Source organism: Saccoglossus kowalevskii, chromosome 16 (assembly GCF_978046115.1).
Source record: "Saccoglossus kowalevskii chromosome 16, keSacKowa6.1, whole genome shotgun sequence".
Taxonomy (NCBI): domain Eukaryota; kingdom Metazoa; phylum Hemichordata; class Enteropneusta; family Harrimaniidae; genus Saccoglossus; species Saccoglossus kowalevskii.
The window spans coordinates 35,281,063-35,298,156 of NC_140656.1; the positions used below are offsets into that span (position 1 = coordinate 35,281,063).

Here is a 17,094-nt window from a genome sequence, read left to right on the forward strand (position 1 = left end):
ATCACTGATGGATCCAAATAAATAGCAGAGCTGCCAGAATGATGTTAGAACTAGCATCAAACTGTCTCAGGTTTTACTCCCTAAGCCTTTCCTGTGTCCAGGTGTGCCGCAAGGCAGCAGAGGTTTGAGTTCAGGGTTTCCCTCTCTTAGATGGGTTGCTTTCCTAGGCTGATGAGCCCCATCTACTTGTCAATCAATCTAATTATATGGGAAGTTGGCACCCAAGGCTGACAGGTACTGCACATTGCCCAAGGGTGACCTGGAGGTAGTTGTGGCAAAGAGTAACCTCATTCTCCCAAATACAAAAACTCCACAAGCGGATGCAGTTTTTATGTCATGCCCAGGACCAACAGTCACAGGACCAACATTCACAGTCTTTCTTATGCTAATTAATGTCAGTCTGTTATATAATGGTAACATAATGATGAATAAAAAATTGCAGCACTTTAGAAAGTAAGTTGAAAATAATCCAAAAAACTTCAAAATGGCAATGTGGATGGAGTAAAACTTCTTCGAAATTAGAGATCGTTTAGACATAATGTTTAAGGTGTGAGGTCATAGGGCTAAATGTCTTTGTGTTTTGATAAAACTGTCCTGACACAAGCCTGACATCCATATCTCAACACAATATTAATTGTGTGTCTGTGTGGTCTGTTTTTTGCTTGATAAACTTGTATCAGGGGCGTCAATCCAGAGCATTCATCGTTCAACCCCCATGGTTAATGGCTCCATTATCTTGTATGATATTTGGCTATTAATGTCCCTCTGGATTCAGGAATACTGTTTATCGCAACACCATAGCAATATCTCATATGCAAATTCTATAAATACATTTTTGCTTGGGAAAATTATCCATCCGATTAGCAGAGGAGAAAGTAGAACTTGAACACGACGATGAGTATTGGAATTCATTTCTATAGCTGTCTATCATTGTAGCGACATGGCTAAAAATCAGCTGAAGACATATCTAAATGATTCCTGTGGCACTCTACTACAGGACGTAGTGACTCCGTCTCTGAGGCCAACGTATGAACAGAGTATAGCCACTGGTATACCATGACGGTTATAAAAATCCAACTCGCTGTTTCAAAAGACGCAAGGCCATGAATTTGTTTGCTACACCTACATCATCTAACGGTAGTTTAACGCATCCAACAGTTGGTGAATGTCCTAAACAGGCATCTAACGGTAGTTTAACACGACCAACAGCTGCTGAATGTGTTCCTCCTATTTATTGTGCCCCTTCAAAAATCTGTACGTAACACTAAGCTCTTTTCGTGGGAGAAGCTACGTCCATGTTTGGGAGTATTATAATGGATTTCCCACCAAGCACGGTGTATCATTAATGAGGAAACAATTAAAAGAAGTCAATGATATTTTACCGCAGATTAATCGTCTTGTCAGGTATGTTCTTTTTATTTTTTATGACCACCATGACCTCTCTCCCCCTGCTGTTATAAACATTCGTTCAGAGTGGGTTGCACTACGAGACGAAAAGCATGAGCCCTCTACCCCCTGCTGTTATATAGATTCGTCCAGAGTGGGTGGGATTACGAGACGAAAAGCATGACCCCTCTCACCCCCCTGCTGTTATATAGTGAGCGCGACTATCAAAAACCCAAGCAGTTAGTCAATTCGTTAGCAAGTTTGCTAATTGATTTCCCTCCTATACTTTTGAGACTGCTGCAAATACAATTCAAATCTGCTGAAAGTTTACCAGTGATTAACATTATTATGCGTGAAATTTTAGAACGGATTTCGTAAAATATTATATAGATATTTTCTTTGTATTTTTTCATAGGCAACAGAAAACTTTTGCATAACCTGATTATGAAGAAAATTGTTGCTGAATTTATCTGTACACAAGTGCATCGTATTATTCAACCCAATTACCTAGGATGTGAGACATGGCTCACAAAGACAACACCTGTGTTTATCCTACGGATTCTGCGATGACAACACTCAGGTTAATGAGATTCGTCTATACATTGATCAGGCTTTGCACGAACTTGATAGTAGTAAAATTGCCATGTGTTATTTTACATTTCAACACATACACCCAGATCTGGTCAGGAGATATTCTAAGCGTTATACTTGCGTGCTGCTTCATAGGTTTAAATTAACGACTGAATTGTGTTTAGTCTTCTGTGAATTGACGTTATCAACACGCAAAATGAATTCCCAACTCTTTGATATCATACAGCATTATTATTATTATTATTATTATTATTATTATTATTATTATTATTATTATTATTATTATTATTATTATTATTATTATTATTATATTACTCAGTTTTTAATCCATTGTTTTATTATTTACTCAAACCATGGAGGTAGAAAAGACTCTTTTCTACCTCCATGCTCAAACAAACAAACAAACAAACAAAAATTACTATATTTCATGTAACTGATCTTACTAGTTTTACCCTTCTTTGTGTAATCAACTACGTTAGTTTTCAAAATGCCATGTATTTATTAGCGCGTGCGTGTGTGTGTGTGTGTGTGTGTGTGTGTGTGTGTGTGTGTGAATGTGAGGTCCATTGAAATTCGTTTTTTCTTCTTTTTTGCTTTTTATAGTTCTAAAACTACGGCGTCTGCAACACCTAAGACCTCGGTGAAAAGTCTGAACACTAGATATGGAGAAATGAACACGCCTACCCACCCTTGGAGTCCAATAGGTTCTGTTAACCATCCATCTAGCTCGGGATATCAAAGTGGCCCGTAAAGACCAGGTAAGGTACGTTTATTTATTTAATTATTTATTTTGAATTTTAGAATTTTATTACAGTGATACTGACACAAATAATAGTGACGAGAATGCCACCAACAAGATTAATTTCAATTATGTCAGTAAGCGAAATGTTTTGTCAAAAAGTTAAAGGTGAGTGGAACAGACTGGGTCGTAACAGTTTTTCATCCAATTGCCAATACGTTCGATGTAGTCTATAGCGTATTACACGCTACCTTTCATCAACTGCTCGAACTGGTCACCTCTGACCTTGGCAGACGTGACCAAATTCGCATTTCCATAAATGTACACAACTTGAACAACGAAATTCGTTTATATCAGTTGAGGACATGAATGTTGACAAGGTGATGTCTAGAATGGAGGGGATTCTACAATATTACCAAGATATTTCCTATGAGGAAAGCATCACCATCAGGACGGTATCTGCTGAAATGCCCCTTGGTGCCAGCAAAACACGTGGGAGGAAGCGACTGTTTGAAACAAAGATCGCACACAGGTGGTCGTGGTCGCCATGGTCGATTCTATGAAGGTGAAAAACAGTTTTACGGAGTTGAACAGGGTCCATGTGGCATCGAAGAGATTAAAACATTCCAGAGCATGTTACCCGATTCCATAATACATGTATTGTCACACGATCATTTTAACTCCATCATCTTTGTGGGTGATACCTCATCTGATGATCTGTTTCTGAAAGATGAACACTTCAACGTCATTACAAACATGACTGGTTTTCTGGGAAAGGGCTACTATTGCACTAGGTGTGACAAGTCTTATTTGAACCGTTACGATCATGTGTGTCTGACGGGGTGTTTGAGTTGTGGTAATCAACAGGACTGCATGGTTACAGGATGGAAAAAGTGTAGAAATTGTAACAGATTTTTCAAGAACGAATAATGTTTTGAACAACATCAAAAGTTGGTTAATGGGAAAAAAACTCTCTGCCAGGTAGTTCAACGTTGCGAAAAATGTCACAAACTCCTTCAATATAGTGATGAGTCTCACAAATGTGACGAGGTTTACTGTAAAACCTGCAAGTCTTTTCAAACATACGACCACCTGCATTACATTCAACCACTCAGCGATAGAAAAAAAAACAAGAATCTGATGATTCAATGGAAGTATTTGCGGAGGATGACTCTGACAGCCATGGTAACTACGTCTTTTATGATTTTGAATGCACGACTGATGAACAATGCACTCATATTCCAGATCTATGCTAGCGAGAATTTCACCGAATACGGAGAAAGGCTACTGGCGAGGGAAGAGAGGTTGAAATCAAAAGGATATTCTCTAGTTACCATGTGGGAATGCGATTTCAAAAACCTGATGAAGAACAATCACAAATTCGACAGGTTTGTCGGAAAATTAGATATCTCAAAGCCTATGAGAGACAGGGAGGCTTTTCTTGGCGTTCGTAACAATGCCCTGCATCTGTATTGAGTTTTGCAGCCTATATCTGTACATCAATAAGACCTTGCGATATCGAGTTGGGCACCCAACAGTCGTAACTAAAAACTTTATCTCCAAACCCACGGACTATATTATCAATTGCGACGTTTTATATGCGAGATTGTGTATACCAGTTCTACCTTTCAGGGTGAACAACAAACTGATGTTCCCACTCTTTTTTTTTAAATGCGCGGAAAACCATGAGTCAAGACGAATGTCACAACGGTGTCAATGAAGCTGACAGGTATTTGGAGCACTCTGGAATTGAAAAAGGCTGAAGAAGTAGGGTATTGCATCACCAAGGTATACAAAGTTTGGCATTACGACGAGTCGGCAGCCTACAACCCTGAGACTGGAGTAGGAGGGTTGCTCACTGTGTACATCAACATGTTTCTGAAAATTAAACAAGAGTCGTCCAGTTATCCAGAGTGGTGTTGCACCGAGGAAGACTGAACATCTACATCCAAAGGTACCGTGAAAGAGAAGGCATCGTCTTGGACAGAAGCAATATAACCCCCAATCCAGGTCTCAGAGCTCTCGCCAAGCTAAATCTCAACTCATTCTGGGGAAAGCTTGGACAGAGATCAAACTTTGGACAGAGCACATATGTAGAAACGGCCGCCAAACTGTTGGAAATTTGATGGATAGTACAAATGACGTTACAGATCTTTCTTTTGTCTCTGACGAAATGGTTCTTGACTAGCACTGCGATAGACTACATTGCCGAAGCACCCAATACAAACGTTGTACTGGCTGCCATGACAACGAGCTATGCCCGATTTAAACTCTACAGTGTTCTGGACGAATTAGGTAGCAGAGTCACAGATCCCATCATTTACATCCAGCGAGCTGGAGAATGGGATCCACCAATGGGTGATTATCTCGGGGATCTGACAAGAGAAATAACTCCAGCAGAAAATTACATCACACATTTTGTATCGAGAGAAGCAAAGAATTATGCGTACCGACTACACAAACCGGACAAAAGTGGGAACCAGACGGTGTGTAAAGTGAGAGGGTTCACTCTGAATTGCAGAAACCAACTGGAAATTAATTTTAACTCCATGAATCGACTCGTTCGGGGAACAAGCGACCCTCTACACATCAACTGGATGTAGTACATTGAAGAACGTAAAAAAGGACGTGATAATGAGCAAGGTCCTATCATATCGCCATGGATGCAAGTTTGAAACACCCATTTACCTCTCTCGTGTGCGGTCCCATGCAGTCGGGGAGACGTTATTTGTCAAACAGATATTAGAACAATGTGACAGCGTCATATCTCCATCGCCAGATGTTATCTATTGGTGCTATGGCGAGTTTCAGACATGCTACTTGGAAATGATGAAGACAGTGCCACAAATCAAAAGGGTACCTCCAGATATTGGTAGAATAATTGACCCTGCTAAAAGAAACTTGTTGGTGATAGATTATCTGACGATAGAATCAAGTAATGATAAACAAATCGCCAAGCTCTTCATGAAGGGATCCCACCATCGAAACTTATCCATGACAATGATTTTGCAAAATATCTTTCATCAGAGCAGGCAATCGAGAACCACGCAGTACATTTTCCTGTTTAAAAATCCAAGGAATGCGTCACAAGTCAACGTTCTGGCTAAGCAAATGTACCCAGGAAACGTTAAGTTTTTTCAGGAGGCATTCACCGATGCCACCCAAGAACCTCATGAATACCTCCTCATGAATCTGATGCTAGGCACCCCTGAGGAAGTATGCATTCGAACGAACATACTTTCATCTCAATACTGACAGTGTACCTGAGAACGATATAAAAAAAGACAGTCTTCCATCGTCATTCATTTCATTATGTCAGCCTAGAACTTGAAACAACGAAAGTGGATAATTAATAGAACCACCAGTGTCTGTGTGAATGCGCGCTCAATGTGTTGAAAGGAGATGTCCAGCTATCACCTCGTCAGAGAAGAAATTGGCGTTGTATGTGAACATCTTGAGCACTGTCCAATAAGAAAACTCCAGTCAAAAAAAAGAAAGAAAAAATTCTGGTTCAAAAAGGGGGTTTCCTGACCGCTGTAATTGCTCCCTTAATTTCGAGCATACTCCCTTTCTAAATGGTATCTGTGAAGAAGATCGCTTTAGTCCCTGCTGAGCTATTATCTACCATCCAAAGCCAGAATGCTCAATTTACCAGACCTGTGGTGAAATCATGAACGACATAATGCAAATGGGGGAGTTGCCTGGAGACGAGAAGGTCAAACTGTACTAACAAGTTTTGTGCAAGTACTTGTTGTTGCGGGAGAAGGAAAATAAACCGATTCCAATCTACATTACGCAGCAATTACCCAGTGCTGTCGCTGTAGCCTATTGGGAATTTCAACCCGACAAAGACGGTGTGCCAAATCAAATTACATTTGAAGTCTTACAAAGTGTTTCCAAGAGCATGCAGAGAAAAGTGATGCTCCTTCTTCAGAAAGTTAAGCAGAACCAACTGGTCGACTGGGGTGAAAACAGTGAATTAATCATTGATGGACAATCCTTGCCAGACATGAACACAATCAATTTAGTCAATGATTTCTTGCGTAAAAGGAAGTATTTCAATCCCACAGGTTGGAGTGAATTTGCTGAAGTTATGAAAATGTCAAATGTTCCTCAAGACTTTGTTGGCAATACGAATCGGTGGTCTTACATGCATAGCAACACACTCAAGAGGAAAGTCCCTCAGAGACGTGGTTCCCATGTAGTTTCCACTCCCATTTATCCTTGACACACTTGGGTGATGTATTAAATAGAACCTCATCATACCACCCTGATCTTACTTTGGTACAGTTTTTCGTGATGGATCCATGTTGTCCCGCTTTGCTTTCGTTTATCGAATGTATCCTCTGCCTCTGCGCTTGTGAAATAACCACGCCTGTAAATAATAACAAAGAAGACAGGCACTGTCCTAGATGAACTGTTTTACGATGTCCAAAGTCCTGGAAGTTACAGGGGTTTGAATTCTCTTTATGCTGCCGTAAAAGAAACAAAGAGAGGAAAAAAGATAACCAAGTCGGACGTGATGAAGTGGTTGAGTGAACAGGATACACATACTCTGCACAAACCCTCTAGACGGTCCTTTAAACGAAGGAGGGTGGTGGTTTTCCAAGTGGACAAACAGTGGGAGACCGATCTATGCGATATCCAGGTACAACAAAGAATACAAGTTCTTATTGACATACATCAACGTTTTTTTCGAAATATGCTTTCATCATCACCTTTGAAAGACAAGAGAGGGACAGGTTTGGTCGAGTCATTTTGGAAAATACTCGAGAAGAGGCGTCGCCCAACGTTTTGCACACAGACAGAGGAACTGAATTTACCAACAGACTCTTTCAAAACTACCTCAAGTGTGAAGACATTTAGTTTCACTAAAGCCAGCATTGTGGAGAGGTACAGAACAGAACCATCGAGGGAAAAATGTTCAGATATTTCACGAAGAACAACACGTTCACGGTATTAGACGACATGGTACGTTCTTACAACACAACACAGAAGTATAAATACTAAACCTTCACTCATTACCTATGCGAAACAGAAAAGGATCCGAGACATATTCTACAGTGATCTAAGCACAGAGAAAAACGGGAGAACATTGGTGACAGATCCAGAATCAGTAAAACCAAACACGTTTTAAAAAAATGATACTTTCTGAATTAGACCGAAAAGGTATTCACAATTGTTGGATGCCTCAATACACCTTTTTCAGATTACAGCCGTGAAATTTTGGAACTTCAGAAAATCGTAAAAGATGATGATACATTGTACTTTGTGGAGAAAGTGCTGCACAAGAGAAAAGGTAAAGGCCGCATGGAATATTTCGTTAAGCGGTAGGGGTATGACAACTCATTTAATTAACAGGGACTTGCAATGTTTACAAATACGGTTCACACACACAATGACCCGATTCATTTCAATTATTATTAGGTCGGGCATGATTTCTTCTTGATGCTCCCTGGTAATGCCTTACTCAATGTTTTCCCGAACAACATGTTGATACAATACACTGTCAGACTACCAAGAACGCTTTCGTTAGATGGGAAGTAGTGTTGGCCAGCATCCACTATCCATACAATGCCTCACCCAATCTGAGAGATCACAGAGAACTGAAATTGAATCTGGGCTACTACAACTCGATCAAAATGATTTTAGACGCGATTCGAGAAAAAAGTCTGCCAGATGAGATACTGATGACATATAATTCGAGGTCAAAGAGAGTGACTGTAGCGGTCGAAGAAGGAGCTTGTGTAATCTTGATGGGTGGACTGGCCAAACAGTTAGGATTCCCTCAAATACAACAATTACAAACGAAAGACGCACTAGTCCCAACATTGCCGACATTAGAAGTTTGTATTTCCTCTATGTGTATTGCAATACAGTCGAACATCAAATGGTTGGTGATGTCTCCATACCTATCTTGAGAATATTTAACATTGAAGGAACCCATGGAGATAGCGTCAATCACACTTACAACAAACCATACTTTCTCCCGATTCGAACATTGACATTCAAAACTGTGGGGATGGATTGCCAAGTAAAATGAACAGACATCGACATTACACTCCGCACATGGGGGTTTATAGAAATTACTACATGAATCAGATTGGACGAGGATCTGTATTTTTCGGTGCGAGACTGCAATGTGGATATGGAATTGGAAGTAAGTTTTCTGGATTGGCAAGATCGGCTACACCTCTATTAACATAATGTTTGAAAGCTGTGGTAAAACCAGCGCTTGATGCCGGTTTGGGTATTCTAGGTGATGTTGTACAAGGGAAAAACTTCAAAAAAGTTGCGTCAAGTAGAACAATGACTGCGGGTCGTCAAATTACTTCTTCAGTATTGAACAATTTATTTGGAAGACCCTCTCAAATGGGCAAGAATAAGAGAATGTCTCCAGATATATTTGTCTGAACATCATGGCTTTTGTACACAAACACTCCTGCGAATGCGCAAAGATAGAACTTGATTTCTTTATTATTCCTCCAACACAGACAAGTTACGACCACTCACGATTATATGATCCGATCAAATTCGTGATACATTCGGCCGGAAGTGACTACATCGATATTGGTTCTACGCTTTTGCACATCAGGGCTAAAATCATGAATGCCAACGGAGGTAATTTGGCTGCAGACGCCACTGCAAACGCCACTTATCACCAAGTTTCTACCGTACAACACCACACGCAGTAATGAATACATTAATTTGAAAATTTTCTAGATTATGTATATTCTCTCCAATGTGACGGTACCAACACGAGAAATATAATGAAGTATGTTTTACGACCCCGTTTTTGGCGCGTCCTAATATGTTTCCAGGCGAAACCAGAGTCAGTTGGATTATCCATTTTAGTGTCATCGATCTACTCATTTGATATGTTCAATTTCAACCGGACTATATCTTACACCGTCAATAAGTTATATGCAATGATCTCTGTTTTACAAGCTCTTTCTTTAGTTTAGAAATTGTTATCGTAGTGACATCACATACGCACGTTTGGGCTACACGACGTTGCAGTATTATCTAGGACCAATAACGTGCATGTTTGAGGTAGATATTATAAACATATATTACAGGAAGTACATTGTTTACTCATTGTGCTCAGTAGAAACAATTTCTTTTATGTTATAACCTTTGGAACACTTACTGGTAATCACGCAATCATGTTAAAGGCTACAGTCATTACTTTGCCACGCCTTAGAGTTTTATAGGAGAGTATGTAAGATTTAGTACGTGGCAGGACAGCAAAAAGTTACCTAAGCTAACTGATTGAATGAATAAAGAACTAATGTGTATTCCATTGGGTCGAACCTAGAATCTCTACAGTGCAAGTGTTATCGGCCAAGCGAATTAAAGTCCCCTACATACTACGTTTAGTTTGTAGCAAATTGCATTGCATTCAGGTAATAAGATTGAATCTTCGCCAACCAAGATTCATTTATTCGGTCTTACCATTATACCCTGACAGAATTCTCACTAAAAACATGTACTCTCTGTTAACGAAATCAAACACAGTGACGCATGTTATTATGCATTTCCATTGGAAACAGAATACGAAGCCAAGTGTTGTGACGCGTTTCCATAGGAAATCTAACGATCACGTGATTATATAGGACGGCACAATCTATTGGATAAAATTTGAAATTGTTACAGGAAGGTTGATAGATAGATCTTGGTTTTTTGCGTGCCCAATCAGATCGCACAATTTAGTTGAGGCCATATACAGCTTTTCCTAACACAATCACGCACGGGTTCGTCGAGATGATCATGGATAGGAGGCTTCAGCAAAACCGTGCGAATTGGAGGTTGACATGATTTTTCCCTACGCAACGTCTGCTTAATCTTTGGATTGGTTTACTGTTTAACTGTAATTTACAATAAGAGAAACTATCGCCTAATTCATCTCTGGTGATGCATTTACTATGACATTAGCTAGCATATGTATATTCTGCCCCTACAAAAGCCGTTACCAATACTACCATGACTGCTACGAGAGATATAATGTACTTTGCTGCTCTGGCTTCTATGACTGGAGTTTGGAGCGTGTATTTTACGATTGTAGCTTCGGAACATATGAATTTGCTTTCAGGTGAAACCATGTAATATATGGCTCTTACTGTTGGTTCCCCTGAGTTCTCAGGAGACATACATAGTCACTGTTTCATATGCTGCTTACCTTACGTGTAACTCACTGGGTTTATTCTGTATAGTAGGCAAACAAATACAGACCATGCTGCGTCCATCACTAACTCAACACCGAAAACATGTGCAGGGTGGGTCATAGTTCAACATAACATCTTGTTACATCCTTTCTCCTTTAAAACAAGAATCAACGATTCTATGGCGTGAAACATATTTCAATAGTTCATGGTTAATGAACTATTGTTCTCTCATGAAAGCATTCTAACGGTTCACAATATAACAGTCTATAACTAACAGATTTCTAACTAATAGTTCTAAACTAACAGTTCTCTACATAGTCTGTTAAATATTGCGGCTTTCTGATTACTCTTCCTGATCTAGTCATTCTATCTGAATTTTCTACTATGTTTTGTGTACTATTGTATACTTTGTCATCTTGTTCTGCTATGGAGACATCTGGAGATATGATCTTGTTTTCCTGCTTCTTGGTTTCTGTTCTTGCTGCTAGGTTTGCAGGAGTTACGACAATATCAGCGGTTTCATTTGGAGTGTATTTCTCACAGGTTTTCCTCAGGTGTTTGCGGTTTCTACGTAGAGTTCATCCATCCTCTGTTGTAACTTCATATGACCTAATGTTCACTTGTTTGTTGTCTTCAGCCTTAATCCACTCCTTGTCTGATATTGCAGTAAGCATAATTCTTACTGTGTCTTCTTGCTGAAGTGTTTTTAGATCTTTGGCTCCTTTGTTATAGTAGTATGCTTGCTTAGCTCTGTTCTTCTTTATCTGCTTTCCTACATTCCTCACTACTGACGGTTTGAGAAGTTTTGCATGTTGTAGGTAGTGTAGTCTTTTTTCTCTTATTCATGAGTCTCTGCACTGGGCTGCTGTTCATTCCTTGAGTTGGAGTGTTTCTGAAATCTAGAATAGCTAAGTAAGGGTCTGAGCCAGCTAGTCATGCTTTTCACATGGTGTTATTTGCTGTCTTCACTGCGTTCTCAACTTTACCATTGCTCTGAGGGTATCGTGGAGAAGAAGTAATATATTCAAATCCCCAATCTTTGCTGGATTTCTTAAATGCATCTGACGCTTCCTGTGGACTGTTATCTGAGATACATGTGTCTGGTATCCCATGTCTAGCAAATTGGGCTTTGAGTTTACCTATAACTGTTTTCGCTGTTGTATCTGGTAAGTAGTCAATAGTTGGAATAGTAGTCTACAATGACTTAGTAATCATATTCATTCAATACGAACTGGTCGGTTCCAACTTTTGCCCACAGCCTATCTGGAACTTCATGCAGAATCAGAGTTTCTTTCTGTTGTCGCGTTCCTACAGTCTGGCACACATCACATTTTGCAATGTCATCTTTGATCTCTGCACTCATGTTTGGTCAGTACAATGATTTTTTGGCTCTGCATAGACATCCCTCAATACCAATATGTGATGAATGAATATGCTTTAACATATCATCTCTTAGTGAACGTGGTACTACTGCTCGTTCACCTTTGAATATCACACAATTCTGAGAGCTTAGTTCATCACGAATATGGAAGTAAGGAGTTATTTGTGCAGGTAACTGGGCCATATTTTCTGGAAATCCAGTTTGTATCACTTTAGACAATATCTGAAGGCGTTCATCGCTTTCTGTGTGTTGTCTGATATCCTCTATTCTCGGTTCTGCAATCGGTAGATAATCTAACATGTTCACTGTCTCAATATCTGTCTGCAAACCTTCTAGGGGTGCATCCAGCAAGTATGCACGGCTTAGTGTATCTGCTAAGTACATTTGCTTTCCCGGATGATATAACAGGTTTACCTCATACTTTTGTAATCTTAACAGCATTCTCTGCAGGTACTTTGGAGTACTATGAAGAGGCTTCTTCAGGATCATCTCCAATGGTTTATGATCTGACTGTACCTTTCTGCCATAGGTATACTGGTGAAATCTTTCTAACCCAAAAATAACTGAAAACAATTTGAGCATATCTTGTCTCAGCATCCGTTAATGCTCTGCTTGCGAAAGCTATTGGCTGACAATTCTGGGTTAGGGCTGCACCTAAACCGGTTTGTGACGCATCTGTCTGCAAGGTTAGTTCTTTATCCATGTCATAGTATTGCAGTACTGGATAAGAAGTGACTAACCGTTTCACTTCATCTATTGTATCATCATGGACTTTCAACCAACACCACTCACTATCTTTGTGTGTTAGCTTTCTGAGCGGCTCACAAATAGCACTAAGTTTTGGTAGAAACTTACTCAGGTAGTTGACAAATCCTATGAATCTCTGAATTCCAGCCACATCTTTTGGCTTCGGCATCTCAGTCACAGCTCTCACTTTTGCTGGATCTGGCTTTAGACCTTCATCAGTTATGAATGGAAGTTGACTCAACCTCAATTTGATTTTGTCTTTGTTCAGTTTCAGATTGTGCTCTCTGCATAGATTCATCAGTGCACGCATCTTTATGTCGTGGTCTATCGTGGCTTCACTCACTGATTCTCCTTCACCAAATATCAGTATGTCATCGACTATGGACCTCACACCTGGCAATCCTTCAATAGCTTGGTTTTGTCTATGCTGGTACTCCTCAGGCGCTGTAGATATACCAAAGGGCATTCGTAACCAACAAAATCTACCAAATAGTGTATTGAATGTAGTTAGATAAGAGCTCTCCTTATCCAACTCAATGTGCCAGAAACCATTCTTGGCATCATAACACTAAACACCTTAGCTTTGCTTAGCTCTGGTAATATGTCTTCTATAGTCTGTGAAGGGTAATGACTTCTACGTAGTGCTGTATTCAAGTTACACGGATCAATGCAAATTCTCATTTTGCCTGGCTTGATTACTGTTACTAGACTAGACACCCAGGGTGTCGGCTCTGTAATTGGTGCTATTATTTTCTCTTCTATCAGTCTATCTAGTTCATCCTTTAGCTGACCTTTGACTGCTATAGGTACTTTCCTTGGAGGATGAATGACTGGTTGCACATTTGGGTCTAACTCAAGGTGGTACTTTCCTGCTAATTTACCTGTACCTTCAAAGACGTCTGGAAACTCTTTGACTATTTGCTCTGCTGACACTGGCTTTGTATCAGTTTTCTTGTCAGTTCGGTGTACTGGTAGTCTCATCTTGGCTGTTAGTTTGTCATTAACAACCATGATTTGTTCATGTTGTACCTTAACTAGTCCCATTTGTTGAATAGCTCTACTTCCTAGTAACGGTATTCTTGTCTCATCGTCAACTACTACAAACTCTGCTCTGTATTTTTTTCAATTTTTTAGGTTGACCATTTTGACTTTGGTCTGTCGCTTGGACTTCATCGTTGCCTTGTTGTACATCACTAGTACTCTATCTGTCTTCATGAATTCGTAATCATTCACATTGCCTAGTTCCATTAATGGAATGATGCTGCATGATGCTCCCAAATCAAGCTGAAACTTGACTGGTCTCTTATTAATGTCCATTGTAGCATGTATCTGCTTGGGAAAACTGCTTTCAGTCACTCTATTGATATATTCGTTTTCTGGTGATAAAGTGACTAACTGTATCTCCTCACACTCATTGTCACTGTATTCTGCTATATTATACACTGCTTTCTGTTTGCGCTTACTCTACATGCACTGTGAGGCAAAGTGATTCATCCTTTTGCAGTTATAGCATTGCTTTCTATAGGCAGGAAACTTGTTTTTATCCTGATCATGTTTATTGCTACAGTATTTGCAACTCTGTAGCGACACACTAGATGTCTACTTGTATGACTTCTGTGCTTTATCATGTGACTGGCTCACTGCATGGACAACTACAGGGGCTTCTAGAGTTCGGATTCTCCCTTTAGACAGTTCAGAAGCTCTGAAGATCTGGAGACACTTGTCTAAATCTAAATCCGTTTCGCTCAACAGTCTTTCTCTGAGTCTGGTGTCACCAATACCACAAACTAGTCTGTCTCTGATGAGAGAGTCATGTGATTTACTGAAATTACATGAACCTTTAAATCTGGTATGTACTTGTCAAGTCCTTCATGAGGTTCTTGATTTCTAGTGAAGAATTTGTATCTCTCCACTGTTTCATTGTTCTTCGGGTTGCAGTGATCATCAAAAACTTTAATTAAGTCTTCCAACTTGAGATCTTTCTCTTCTTTCTCAGATTTCATTGTTTCATATATCTCTCTTCCTTCTTTTCCGATGAGATATAGAAATAATTTGCATTTCTTGTTTCCCTGTGTTTCTGTTAACACTAGCTCTGTAAAAAGTGTCAACTCTTTTTTCCACCTCTTCCACACCAATGCTAAATTGTTGGCGTTCACATCAAGCTCATGTGGTTCCTTGATGTTCTCCATGTTGTGTATCATAACAACAATGTAGTGGGAGTTTGCAAAATTCGAATCTGTACTTTTTGAAACACGATCGTTTTCAAAGACGTTGCTATGCTTCAAAAGATGTACACATTACTATATCATCAGCGATTCATCAACACGTATTTAATCACGACTCTTGGTGCTTGTAAAAGATTTTTTGTGAAATCTGATGCGTTTCTGTCAAACTTGACGTCGCTGAACTGCCGTCGTGCGTTCACTGTTCATCTCCGATCGCCGATAAGATCAGTTATGCTTCTGTTTACGTGGATCAAATTTCTTTAGTTATGGCAAATAACAATCACTTCTGACACCATGTTTCATATGCTGCTTGCATGAATTAATAACTGAAGACCTTACGTGTAACTCACTGGACGCAATGATCCCGGGACCCGCCGTAGGCGGCAGTATTTTCATGCGAGGTCAATTTTGGATCACCAGGTCATTCCTAAACGCGTAATTAGAACTGAGACGAGAATCAATTTTGGGTGCCAGAAATCAACCAAAGACGCTTATTTGGGTTTAATTTGCGTTGTCAATACAAAGTTCAGGTTAATAAAATAAGATTGACGACGTTTTCCCAGGAGAAAAAAGTGAATTATTTGTTGAAAATAACGGAGAAAACTTGATACGCACAAATCGTGACGTCGACGCTACGCATGTAATGCAGCGTCATGGAAATTGTCTACAGTACACGTACACGCATCTTTTGATGACGTAGGTTATTTTTCTAGCCAGCCCAGGACGCCGTACAAACATTGTACTAATAGAAGTTGAGAGCTCTTGCCCCTTTCCACAAATTTTAATATATTCTTAACAATTGCTTTACCTATAAAACTCTGCACACCATGCTATGATCATTCAGTGTTTTGAACTAAACTACTCATCGCTTAGCAAAGCCGATTTTCAGGATTTATTGACACATAATGTCATGAATCGGGGAATCTAATGGGCAAAAATAAATCGCCAAGTATTGCATCGTACATAAATGATGACAGCGATTTACTCGGCCTATGGCCCGTGAACTCGTATGATTTGTGCAATGTGCACATGCACGGTGCGACTAGTAACAATTACCTAACCTAGCGGTCCTTCACGCCACAGTTGTCACGATGCATCTCAAAAAAATAGCATATAAAACCAAAATAAGGCCGATATGTGTAAATACTTGTACATTAATCTGGTCTATGCAGCCAGCAATAATGAAATTGCAAGAATGGCATTGGCAAAATGATGACCTCGAATGTAGCCATGTCTAGTGCATGGATATGATTTATAGTCGTCACCCACTAATGTAATGTTATAGTGTCTATGAAGTATGTGATCATGATTAATCATTTGTGACCACGCCATTGATTATATAGGCTACCACACACTGTATAATATTGAGCAGAAAGCCATGCAAAAAACTGCATTTCATTAACCACATTGGCATGGCTGGCTGTACTCATTCTTACTTTTTCATGACCATTGTTTGGCTCACTACAATTTTCTTGTTATTTATGCGGATTTTTGCCACCTGCAAGAAACAGCAAGAGGTGCAATGTGTACATCAAAAATGCTCTTATCATGCTTGTGATGTTGCTATTGTAGATAAATGGCCACAGCAGGAATGTACATAACTGTCATTTATTAGGCAGTAACTGATAGGGGCCAATTCCTTGTGCTGATGTCTACATACACATGTACATCAGTGAAAGTTTTGCTGTCACCAGCTAGCTGCCATTCTTGAAATGGTGCCATCGATCAACAGTTCATGCCACTCATCTCAACCTTAAACAATGACATGTGTTGTCATTTGTTAATAAGGCCTAATTTTATTTTATGGAAATGAATTAACTTTTCCTAAAATGAACAAAAGTTGATATTAATATCATCATG

The 17,094-nt window shown here is 39.6% G+C and overlaps 1 protein-coding gene across 1 annotated transcript; it reads right to left on the minus strand.

The window, feature by feature from the left end:
* Positions 1-12,250: 12,250 nt before the first annotated feature.
* LOC146733849 (uncharacterized) lies at positions 12,251-12,751 on the minus strand. The gene has a single exon (XM_085491007.1). It carries the CDS (start codon positions 12,749-12,751, stop codon positions 12,251-12,253), a length of 501 nt encoding a protein of 166 aa, XP_085347133.1.
* Positions 12,752-17,094: the final 4,343 nt, after the last annotated feature.